This window comes from Corvus brachyrhynchos, unplaced genomic scaffold (genome assembly GCF_000691975.1).
Source record: "Corvus brachyrhynchos isolate BGI_N302 unplaced genomic scaffold, ASM69197v1 scaffold65, whole genome shotgun sequence".
NCBI classification, from domain to species: domain Eukaryota; kingdom Metazoa; phylum Chordata; class Aves; order Passeriformes; family Corvidae; genus Corvus; species Corvus brachyrhynchos.
Genome location: NW_008238365.1, coordinates 1,985,946 through 1,995,835, shown reverse-complemented (window position 1 = coordinate 1,995,835; position 9,890 = coordinate 1,985,946). Strand labels below are relative to the sequence as shown.

Below are 9,890 nucleotides of genomic sequence, written 5' to 3'. Positions count from 1 at the left end.
GGTGCCAAAGCGCCAGGCTGGAGCCAAAGCTCCAGGCTGGACCCAAAGCTCCAGGCTGGAGCCAAAGCTCCAGGCTGGACACAAAGCTCCAGGCTGGATCCAAAGCTCCATTTTCCACTGCTGGGATAAACCCAGAAGGATTCTGCCAAGGATTCTGTCCCAGCACCCAGCAACTGTTGGAATTCTCCCATGATGGAAATCACCTGGCAGAAGGGATCCTGCAGTGCTCAGCAGTGCTTTGCCCTACCAAATCCATCAGGGAGGTGGGAATGGATTCAAAGGGAGACTCCAGGAGCGGAGAATGGGATCTAAACCCTACATCCTGCTCTCCTCACGAGCAGCTCACGGATCCTGCCCAGCAGAATTCCCAGCACCTACTGGAAATGCGTTTCTCGGGATCATCCTCCTCCTCATCCCCGCTGTCTTCCTGGACAGCATCCTCAGGAATTGGCTGCATCTGGACCCCGGGAGCGTGAGGGAGCATGCGCAGGTTCTCGAAGAGCCGCTGCCTAGAGCCAGCCAGGGAAGGACATTTTGGCACCAGGGGCCACCCAGGGCCACCAGCCCCCCTGGGGAAGGGGCGTTCCCCAAGACTCACTTGATTTTCTCCAGGTATTCGTTGGTGTTCTGGTTGGTCATGTTGGAGGGGCTGATGTGGAGCTTGAAGTCAGGCCCAAAGTACTCAAAGTAGTCGTTGTATGGAAGTTCTGGGGGGGGAATGAAAGGGAGTGAAATTCTCACTGGGATGACACAGGAGCAGCAACAGCACTGAGGGCATCCAAAAGGGATAATCCAGAGGTAACAAAACCCCAGCTGCACCATTTCCCTGAGCTGTCACTGGGATATCAGTGTCCCTAAGTCCTGGTTCAGGGCTCCAGGGGGGAATTACCATTGGGAATCTCAGTGTCCAAAGCCACAGCAGTCTCATAGGTCCAGCAGCGGGCCACGTTGCGGATCGTGTACCCCCCTCCTCCCAGCATCAGCATGGGCAGGTTAAAGCTCTTCACAAACTCCACACACTTGGCATGGCCTGCAGTGGGAAAAAAAGGTCAAACTCACGGCATAAATCCCAAATTTTCCATGGAATTTCACGCTGTGAATCCTGCCACTTCAGCTCCTACCTTTGATGGTGAGGTTGAAGCAGCCCAGCCTGTCCCCAGACAGGGAATCGGAGCCGCACTGCAGGACAACGGCGCTGGGCTGGAACGTCTCCATCACTTTGGAGATCACCTAAACAACAAAGCCCTTGTCACCCCCTGCCCACAGGCCACTGTCACAGCAGCCCAGTGACAGCCAGGCACGTGAAGACATCCCTGGTGCTCCCACAGCTGCCCTGCTAACACTGGGGCTCTCACGCCGAGGCGCTCCCGCACAGGCCGCGATTGTTCGGGGTGAACAGAGCCCTGGGTGAATCTTGTCACAGAAAACTCCATCCAAGCCCTCAAAGAACGGCCCCAAGGACAAAGTGGGAGCCACAGAGGATCCCTCAGCACAGGAGCCTTCACTTACAGGCTTGAAAATGGCTTCGTAGGACTCGTCGTCGATGCCGTCCCGGAGCGGGTAATTGACAGCGTAGTACTTCCCTTTGCCTGCCCCAATGTCCTGCGGGGTGAGAGAGGAGATCAGAGCTCACCAGAAATCCAAATTCTGGGAATTTGGAATCCACACTGGGAAGGGAAGCTTGGATCACAGTGTGTTCCAGTATTAAGCCAGAGCTGTTCACTGCAGAGATGCACAGTAGCGGGCTGGGCTGGCACTGAATCTGTTCAGTCATTGAATTCTGCTTTAAAATTAAAATAAAATATTCTACTCTAAAATAATATATATTTTAACATTTCTCTTATCACTCTCACACCCAAGTGGTTTATTAAAAATAGTTATTTCATCTATGGTGCAGCTGCACCAGCACCAGCCTCTGGGCAGGGCTGAAAAAATACAAATCCTGAGTGAAAGATAAGAGGATTTAGATCAAAACCCCACAATTCCTGTAAAAATCCCGTAAAAATAGATAAAGAACCTTTCGCCCCTGAGAACAGGAGTTTTGGCAATGTCAGAGGTCCCAAGGTGACTTTATCTGAGTGACACAGTTACAGAGAACTGAGTCACTGCAGGAAATACCACTAAAAATCCACTCACACTTCCTCAGAAACCTTCACCCAAGAGTTTGTGTCACCAAGCTGAGTCTGCAAGGTGACCAAAATGTCACCTTCAGAGTCATTTTTGGGAGCACAACCCCACCAGAAGGCTGCTGAGAGGCTGAGAGTAAAGATTTGGGTTTAATAAACGATCAAGGAGCCTCCCATCCACAGCTCTGCCCTCGGAAAATGGGTGTCACTCAGAGCAGGGACACCCAGGGAAGCAGTGACAAGGGGAAAAAGACCAAATCTCCGGGGAATTTCGTGGCTCTCACCCTCAGGTCCCCAGTTCCTGGGAAATATTCTCCATACTTGTGGAAGGACACGGTCATGACACGGTCTGTGGTGTAAAAAGCCTCCTCCACCCCGTCCCCGTGGTGAATGTCGATGTCAATGTACAGCACCCGCTGGTGGTACCTGGAAAAAAGTCACAATATCGTGTTTATTCTGAGGAAAAACTGCCTCCAGAGCAGAGGAAACTGGGAGGAGAGCATGGAAGTCGGGGCTAGCCCCCAGGATGTATGAGGGAAAGATCTGCAGGGAAGGGACAGCAGTGGAACAGAAAATAAAGTGACTTTTGCTGCTGCAGCTGATCCTTGAGGGCAGCTCAGTTTGTTCAGATTCAGTCAATAAAACGCATTTTAATGCACATTTTTATGCCCAAGCCTCCCCCAGTGAGGTTTGCCTCGAGCCAGAAGCTGTCATCCCATGGGAGGGTGGCAGAGGGGAGGAACAAAGAGCAGCAGCAAAATGTTCCCTAAAGCTTCAGGACAAATCCCTTTGGGACAGAGGAGAGCACAGCCCAAAAAATCAACTCTGCTGGGAAACCAGCTGAAAAATAGGGAATAAAATTAAAATCCTGGGGGGAAAGCACTGAGGAAGAGGGGTCAGTGGTGCTGCCCATACTTGAGGAGCTCCAGGATGGCCAGGACGATGTCGTTGACGTAGCAGAAGCCGGAAGCCTCCGATTTCTTGGCGTGGTGGAGGCCTCCTGCCCAGTTCACAGCGATGTCTGTCTGCTGCTTGTTCAGCTTCACAGCACTGGCTGGGGGAAAAAAATCACAGAGAGGTTAAAGCAAGAGTGAAAACCCTGGGACAGAGGCTGAGGGTGAAGCTCCAGCCCTTCCCCCGGGGTTTTTGGGGACTCTACAAAGCTCCAAGCCAAGGGTTTGACACTGGGTGTCCCCACATGCCGAGGGAGGGGATGGAAATGGGATCCACGCTTCTCATCCCTTCCCACTTCTGCCTCAGAGCAGAAAAATCTGCACAAACCAGTCCCCAGCACCCAGCTGGGGTCACACTGGAGCCAATCTGGATTTCTCAGTGCCAGAGGGGAGGAGTTCCCTCCCTACCCAGAGAGGGTAAAAAATCAGGTCAAAAATCCCATCCCTTCCCTCCCTTCCAGGTGCATAAAATGCTGTCACACTCCCTGGATCCAGCAGATCTTGGAAAACTCAACCACCCCCTAAGGGTGATTTTCATTTTGTGTTCTCCACATTTGGGCTCTGGGGCTGATTCACTTTGAAAAAAAAACCCAAAAAACAATCCAAAAAAGCACTTTTCAGGTTGATTTTCAGCTGCTTCACCTCTTTCCCCAAGTTTGCTGCAGGGAGGAGCCAACTCTATTCAAGAACTGCACAATTTTGACCCTGAGAAGTGGCACCAGCTTGCAGGTTTCGGTTTTGTTTGGTTTTTTTTTCTTTTGCCGTGGTGGAATCCAACTGAAGACCACAAAGGTCTCTCACAGGCTTCGTTTGGGAATTCTCCCATGAAACAAACACCCAAAAAAATAAGAGGAAAAATAAGAATTGATGCCCTGAACAAAGCTTTTGAATGCAAGGTTTGATGTGAGATCTATCCAGGTCATTGAGTGAAAATGCATTCAAAGGAAGTTCTCCTCCCCCAGCCCCTTCCATCAACTTCCTGCACGTTCTGCAAGGCTCCCAGGATCCAAACAAATTAAGAGATTCTGTGGAATTCTCCAGGCCTGGGAGCAGAGAGAGCACAGAGCTGCTTCAAACACTGCTGGTGCTGCTGAGGCCTGGCACAGGAAATACAGACTCGAGGCGTCATTGTGGGAGCAGCAGCCACAGAGCTCTCAGGCTGTGCACACAAACAGTTCCCCAGCAGCCTTTCTGTGAAGTGTGAGAAAATAGAAAACATTTAAATGCTCCAGCTCTCAAAACTTTCAGTTTCTGCTTTGCCTCACGTCCAGAGTTGGTGGTTTTTTTTGTTAAAAACAGCAGCTAAGTCACCCTGTTCTTTCCTTTCCAGGTTGTGCCTGCCCAGAGCAAGACTTTTACAACTTTTATTTTAATGTTAAACTCACATTGATTTTTTTTTCTTCTTATTATTCAACCCTGCTGTTGTGGTTTTGCTTTAACTCTGTCACTGGTGACGGTGCACGTTGAGTGAGGTAACCCAAATCAGCAATTAACAAATGGAGGGGGATTCATCCATAGGCAAAGCTCGGATTCACAGGGAGAAATTTGGGTTTAATTATCAAGGAAATCAGAAATAGCTTCAGAGAGACAGAACTACATGAAACACATCTGAAGAAGGGGCAAATAAAAAATTCACAGGATTTGTGATCTTACCAACAGAGCCTCCAGCAGAGAGCTGACAGAACTCGAAGAGCCCATCAAACACAGGGCAGTCCTCCCCAACATTAACTGGAAAAGAATGGAAAAGAGTCATTAACACAAAACCAGAAATCAAATCCAAAGCTTACACCACCATCTGGATTGGAAAAATTGGCCAAAAGTGTTAAACAATAAAATGCTGGGATGGAATGACAAAATGGAAATGTGTGGCTGACACTTTGCACACTCCTTTGACTTCAAATCACTCGGTTTTGGGTACTCAGCACAACTGGAGTTTTAGCCTCAATAAATCTTTCCTGTAATTAATTCCACTATTAAAAATAGTTACTCATTAGAAGAAATTAAACCCCAGGCCCTTTTGATTTACTCTGCCCAAGTCTGGCATGCAAGAATGGAATTAGAGACTGTTCATTCCCTTTCCAGCAGGTTTTGTTGAAGAAAAGCTCTGCCCTTTGCATGTTTCATTTCCACATTTTGGCTTCTTCAGGGAAAAAACCACAGTGCAGAAAACACTGAGTGCCAGAGAGAGCAGAGTGTTCATGAGCTGTGGCTGCTCCAGGGGTAAACAGGTCAGTTTGGGTAGAAATGCACTTTGCTGGATGTCATTTGGTGGATTAAAGAATATCATGGACTGGGGGGAGGCTTTCAGAGTGTATTAATCGTGAACCTTGTGCTTTAGTATCTGTCCCCTTCAGCTCACAGGGGGTTCCAAGACTAAAATGTTGTTTAAATGAAGCTTGAGCTCTCCTCACTGTTTGTCTGGACTTGTTAGAAATCTGCTTTGGTAAAAAACATCAGCTCAGAGTGGAAGAGACACCAAATCCAGGTTTTTGTACCATTCAAGAGCCTTGCCGTGGATTGGAGAGGTTGGAACGAGACAGCAGCTCACAATTAACCAATAAATTAATGAGGTGTTAATGAGTATCTCAACCCTGCCCCATTTCCAAGCTGCCACTGCCCTGAAAATCCTTCAGCTTTGGGGTAGAACTGAGGAGTTTTTAGTTTGCTGGTTTGAAATACCCCAACTCTTCTGGTTAAAATAAAATCCATGCAGGTTAGAAATGGAGTAGTTCTGTCACCTCCAAGCCAGGAAGGCAATTTAGACAACAAGAAAACCCCAAATTTCAAAGGATTTCCCTCAGCTCCTTCAGCCTGAGAGAAGGAGCTGTTTCCAAAACATTTATTTACCAGCAAAATCAAAGTCAAGAGAACGACAACGTCCCGTGGTTCTTCCTACTGGTTTTATCCCAAATTTCTAGAGCTGGGCTGGGATTCCCCGCTCCCAGATTTGAAGCTGCAGCATCACTCACATCTTTGCATCTGCTTGCTGTACTCAGACATGTTGTCAGGGCGGATGGACCTCAGGAATTTGATGTAATCATCGCTGTGGTACTTGGTCATCTCCTCTGCATTCGCCTTGTGGGGACGCTGCAAACACAGCAAGGATTGTTCTGGAATTCAGCCCCCATCCCTAATTCCCGTTTTAAATCCCACATGTACCCCCAGCAACTGCAAAAAAGTATCAAAGCAGCAGCTTTAAGTAAGAAAAACTCGATTTGAAAGGTAGCAATGCCACTGTTGGCAAGTGTTACTTATGCAAGAGTGGGCATAAAGTGAATTTTAAGGATAAAAAGCAATTTTCCAGTGTCTGAAGCCTCTCTGAACCCCTCCCTCCAACACCCAGAAGAAACCAGAAATTCATCAACACAACCATTTGGGGTTTCATTCCTTTCCTCTCAGAGAAAAGCCCCAAAATTCAAGCCTGAAACATCAGTTGTGACATTCTCTAACTCTTTTCTCTTGATGAGCAGCCCCACACTCACATAGATCTCCATCTTCCTGTAGAGGCCGTAGTTGAGCAGGAGGTTGTGGGTCATGCGGATCCTGTGGGGTTTCATGGGATGCCCTTGGCCATAATAATAATTCCCAACATCACCTGGAAGCAGAAAGGAGTTTATCATCAATTCCTGGAGAGGGAATCACAGCCGAGCCATCGGGACCTCTGTGATTTCTTTCTCCTTCAGCAGTGGCTGGGATCTCCCACTTTCCTGGCACGGGGATATCCATGGATTCGGGAAAGTTCATCCACAAATGAGACAGAAGTTTGGAAATTCAGGCAATTTGGGATGCCAACATCACACTGCCACCACTGGAAGGTGTCCTTGTCTTTGGAAAATTGGATCATTGATGCTGGATCATCCTTCCAGCCCAAACCATCCCAGGGTTCTGTCAGATACGAGGAAAAAGCTCCAAGATCTTTGGGCCAGAGGAGTCTTGGGCACAGGCTGAGTGCCAGGAATGTCTCCCAGGTTTCACAGAGCACTTGGAGCAAAATCCACAGGGGCCAGGGGAGTTAATCCCGGCTCAGACAGTGACTCAGCCCAGGAACACCCGGCCTCTCCTTCCTCCTGTTTACCCAAGGGCAACGGGATCCAGGGAATTCTGCCACTCAGCAAACACCACCCAGCTGGGCTTTCACAGCTTCTACTTTTTTTTTATTCCTTGAAATCCTCCAGAGGATTCCCAGGACTTTCCAGGCACCCCCTGAGGAATTATCCTATGGGACCAGGAGAACAAAGTCACCTTCCTGCAAATCCCACAGGTCACCTCCCCATGTGGATTTTCTCCTCCAAACCGAGCTCACACTTCACTCCCCTCACTGCTAACTGGGGTTTTTTAATTCCACCTCCTTTCCCAGCAGGACTTATTTCCCTGAAATTTACAGGAATTTCCCAAGCCTCTTTTTCCTGGGAAACCAGACCAAGTTGTTCCTGAAGTTGGACAACTCCCGACCCGTTTGGGAAGCAGGAGATCCAATCCGGTCTGGCTGGTGACTCAGTGGGGAGAATTAATATTTCATCAGCACTCTCAACATTCAGCAGAAGCAGTTTTTCCTCCCGTGGACATGGATCTATTTTAAGGCAAGGAAAGGAGATGCCAACGGTGCAAATCCCACATCCAGGCAGTTCTGCTGCTGGAATTTACCTGCCTGTGGAGCTCTGAGGAAATGGGGGGGATTGTGTTCTCTCGGTAAAACTTCAGAACATTGCATTCTTTTCAGTAAAATACTTTTTTTTTTTATTGAAAATAATTCTATTTTCTGAAATGTTGGGAAATCCGTGCTGGTATTTTACTGAGGCAACCAACCTGACAGGAAAATACATCCCTGAAACGATCCCAAAATCAAGGTTTGGGGAACTTGGAAGAGACGTTTGAGGCTCTGCCTAGAAAATCCAAGCACAGAACTCCGTGAAGCTTTTAAAAAAATCACCATCAGCTGTCAGTGGAGTGCCCTGGGTCAACCCTGAGCTCCTGTTCCCTGTGCTGAGCACATCCCAAGTCCTGGGGATCCATGGATGAGCTCAGCTGCTCCTGGACGTCAGAGCAGATTAAGAAGTGTGAACTTAGCAGGCACCTCTTCCTCTGCTGGGGTTAAACAAATCCCTCCACAGGGAGATTTTCATGGAGAAGTTCCATCCAAACCTTTCCAAACCCCCTCAGGATTCCAGAAAGGACCCTTTGGATACCTTCCCCCACCTCAGCATCCCACATTCCTTCATCCCATGAAATTCAGGGAATTCCCACACCAGGTCGGGCTGTTCCAACCTCTCTGTGTGGAAAATAGGAGGCCCAAATAAACAAACTGTGCATTTCCCCACAGTAAAAAGCAGCTTTTCACTCTCAGCTGTGGATGTTTGAGAGCTGCTCAGAGAAGAAAAGTGGAAAAATAAATTTAAAAAAAAAAAGGCACTAAAACCTGGCCACAGAGTATGGAACCCAAATTTGTGGGGTTCCTGTGCAGCAAAGACCTGCAGGGCAGCAGCATTTCAAACTAAACAAGTGCTCATGTCTGATTTAAGAGAGAATTTTGTGCCTTTAAATATTACAGTTGATAAAACCAACAAATTGCTTTGTGAATTGGTTGTATTCTAAGGATTGAGAGAAATTTCGGAGTCCCAGAAAAAGGGAGAAAAGTTAAATTTAATCCAGTTCCATGGGCAGGGCACTTTTTACTATCCAGTCTGGGCTTGGACATTTCCAGGGATCCCAGCTTCTCTGGGAATTCTATCCCAGCCCCTCACCACCCTCACAGGGATTGATTCCTTCCCAATATCCCATCTAACCCTGCCTTTTTTTTTTTTTCAGATTAAAGCCAGATTTGGACACAGAGACCAATTTTTCCAGGCTGGTCTGGAATTCTGGCACTCTTTAAGTTCCAACCTGGCATTTTAGGGATGAAGGGCTCGGTGTCCCCTGGGATTTGGGAATGCTGGGAGTCACACAGAGGGGTTGGGTGGTGAAACTGGGCCTGGTTTCACTTGAGCCAGAGTTCTAATCCTGCCTCCTCTGTGCTCTGACTGGCTGAGTCAGAGACCCAGCAAGGCTGAAAATCTCACATTTGAGGAAAAAACCTCACGTTTTTAGAGGGGAAAAAAAAGCCCTCAGCACACGCCTGGCACAGAATTTGGAAGAGCCTCCCCCACTGGGCGCATCCTTTGAGAGGAAAAAGTAGCAAGACCAAGTTTTCCTTTGATTTCAGGCTAAAAACCGTGATGAAACAGAGAATTGCACAACGCCTCTCCCACAGGGTGAGCACAGAGCCTGCGAAAAACGAGCCTGCCCATCACCAGGGCACCAAGTCAGCCCTCCAAAGGGAAAGGGAGAGGGGCAGGACTGGGATTTCTCCCACTGGAAACCCCACAGGACACCCAGTGAGGGGTCTGGCCACGCTGTCCCCTCCCTGCTCCACAGGGATGGTGACCCAGCCCCAGAGCCAAAACCAAAAGGAGCCACTCCACAACCCAGAGCCAGCACTGGGGGCTGGCTCCTGGACACGGGAGCTCCCTGCAAACACCCACCCAGCCACTCCCAGAGCCTTTCTGTCCCCTCCCGACACCAAAACGCTGTCCCAGGAGTGCCTCTTCCTCCTCAGAGCCCGCCCTGTCCCCCAGCACCTCCGTCAGCACTCCCCAAAATCCTTCTCCAGCATCTCAGCATCCAAAGCGTCTCCTGGCTTCGTGGCCCTCTCTCCATCCCGGACCCTTCACAGCCTTTCCCATCTCCCAAACCTCCAGATCTCCACGCTTCCCCATCCCATTCCACCCTCCCCGATCTTCCGCCCACTCTCCCCATTCTCCTCCCCACATCCCCG

General features: G+C 48.9%; 1 protein-coding gene across 1 annotated transcript in view; it reads right to left on the bottom strand.

The window, feature by feature from the left end:
- Positions 1–7,463, bottom strand: part of HDAC1 (histone deacetylase 1) — a 10,153-nt gene extending 2,690 nt beyond the window's left edge. Inside the window, exons 1-10 of the mRNA XM_008635092.2 lie at positions 6,562–7,463; positions 6,049–6,166; positions 4,733–4,807; positions 3,042–3,180; positions 2,411–2,552; positions 1,510–1,602; positions 1,122–1,230; positions 890–1,030; positions 599–707; positions 379–509 (exon numbers count right to left, since the gene is read on the bottom strand). Of these exons, the coding sequence (XP_008633314.2) occupies positions 379–509; positions 599–707; positions 890–1,030; positions 1,122–1,230; positions 1,510–1,602; positions 2,411–2,552; positions 3,042–3,180; positions 4,733–4,807; positions 6,049–6,166; positions 6,562–6,699 (1,195 nt within the window). The 5' untranslated portion in view covers positions 6,700–7,463. The remainder of the gene's footprint in view (positions 1–378; positions 510–598; positions 708–889; positions 1,031–1,121; positions 1,231–1,509; positions 1,603–2,410; positions 2,553–3,041; positions 3,181–4,732; positions 4,808–6,048; positions 6,167–6,561) is intronic.
- Between the last annotated feature and the right edge of the window lie 2,427 nt (positions 7,464–9,890).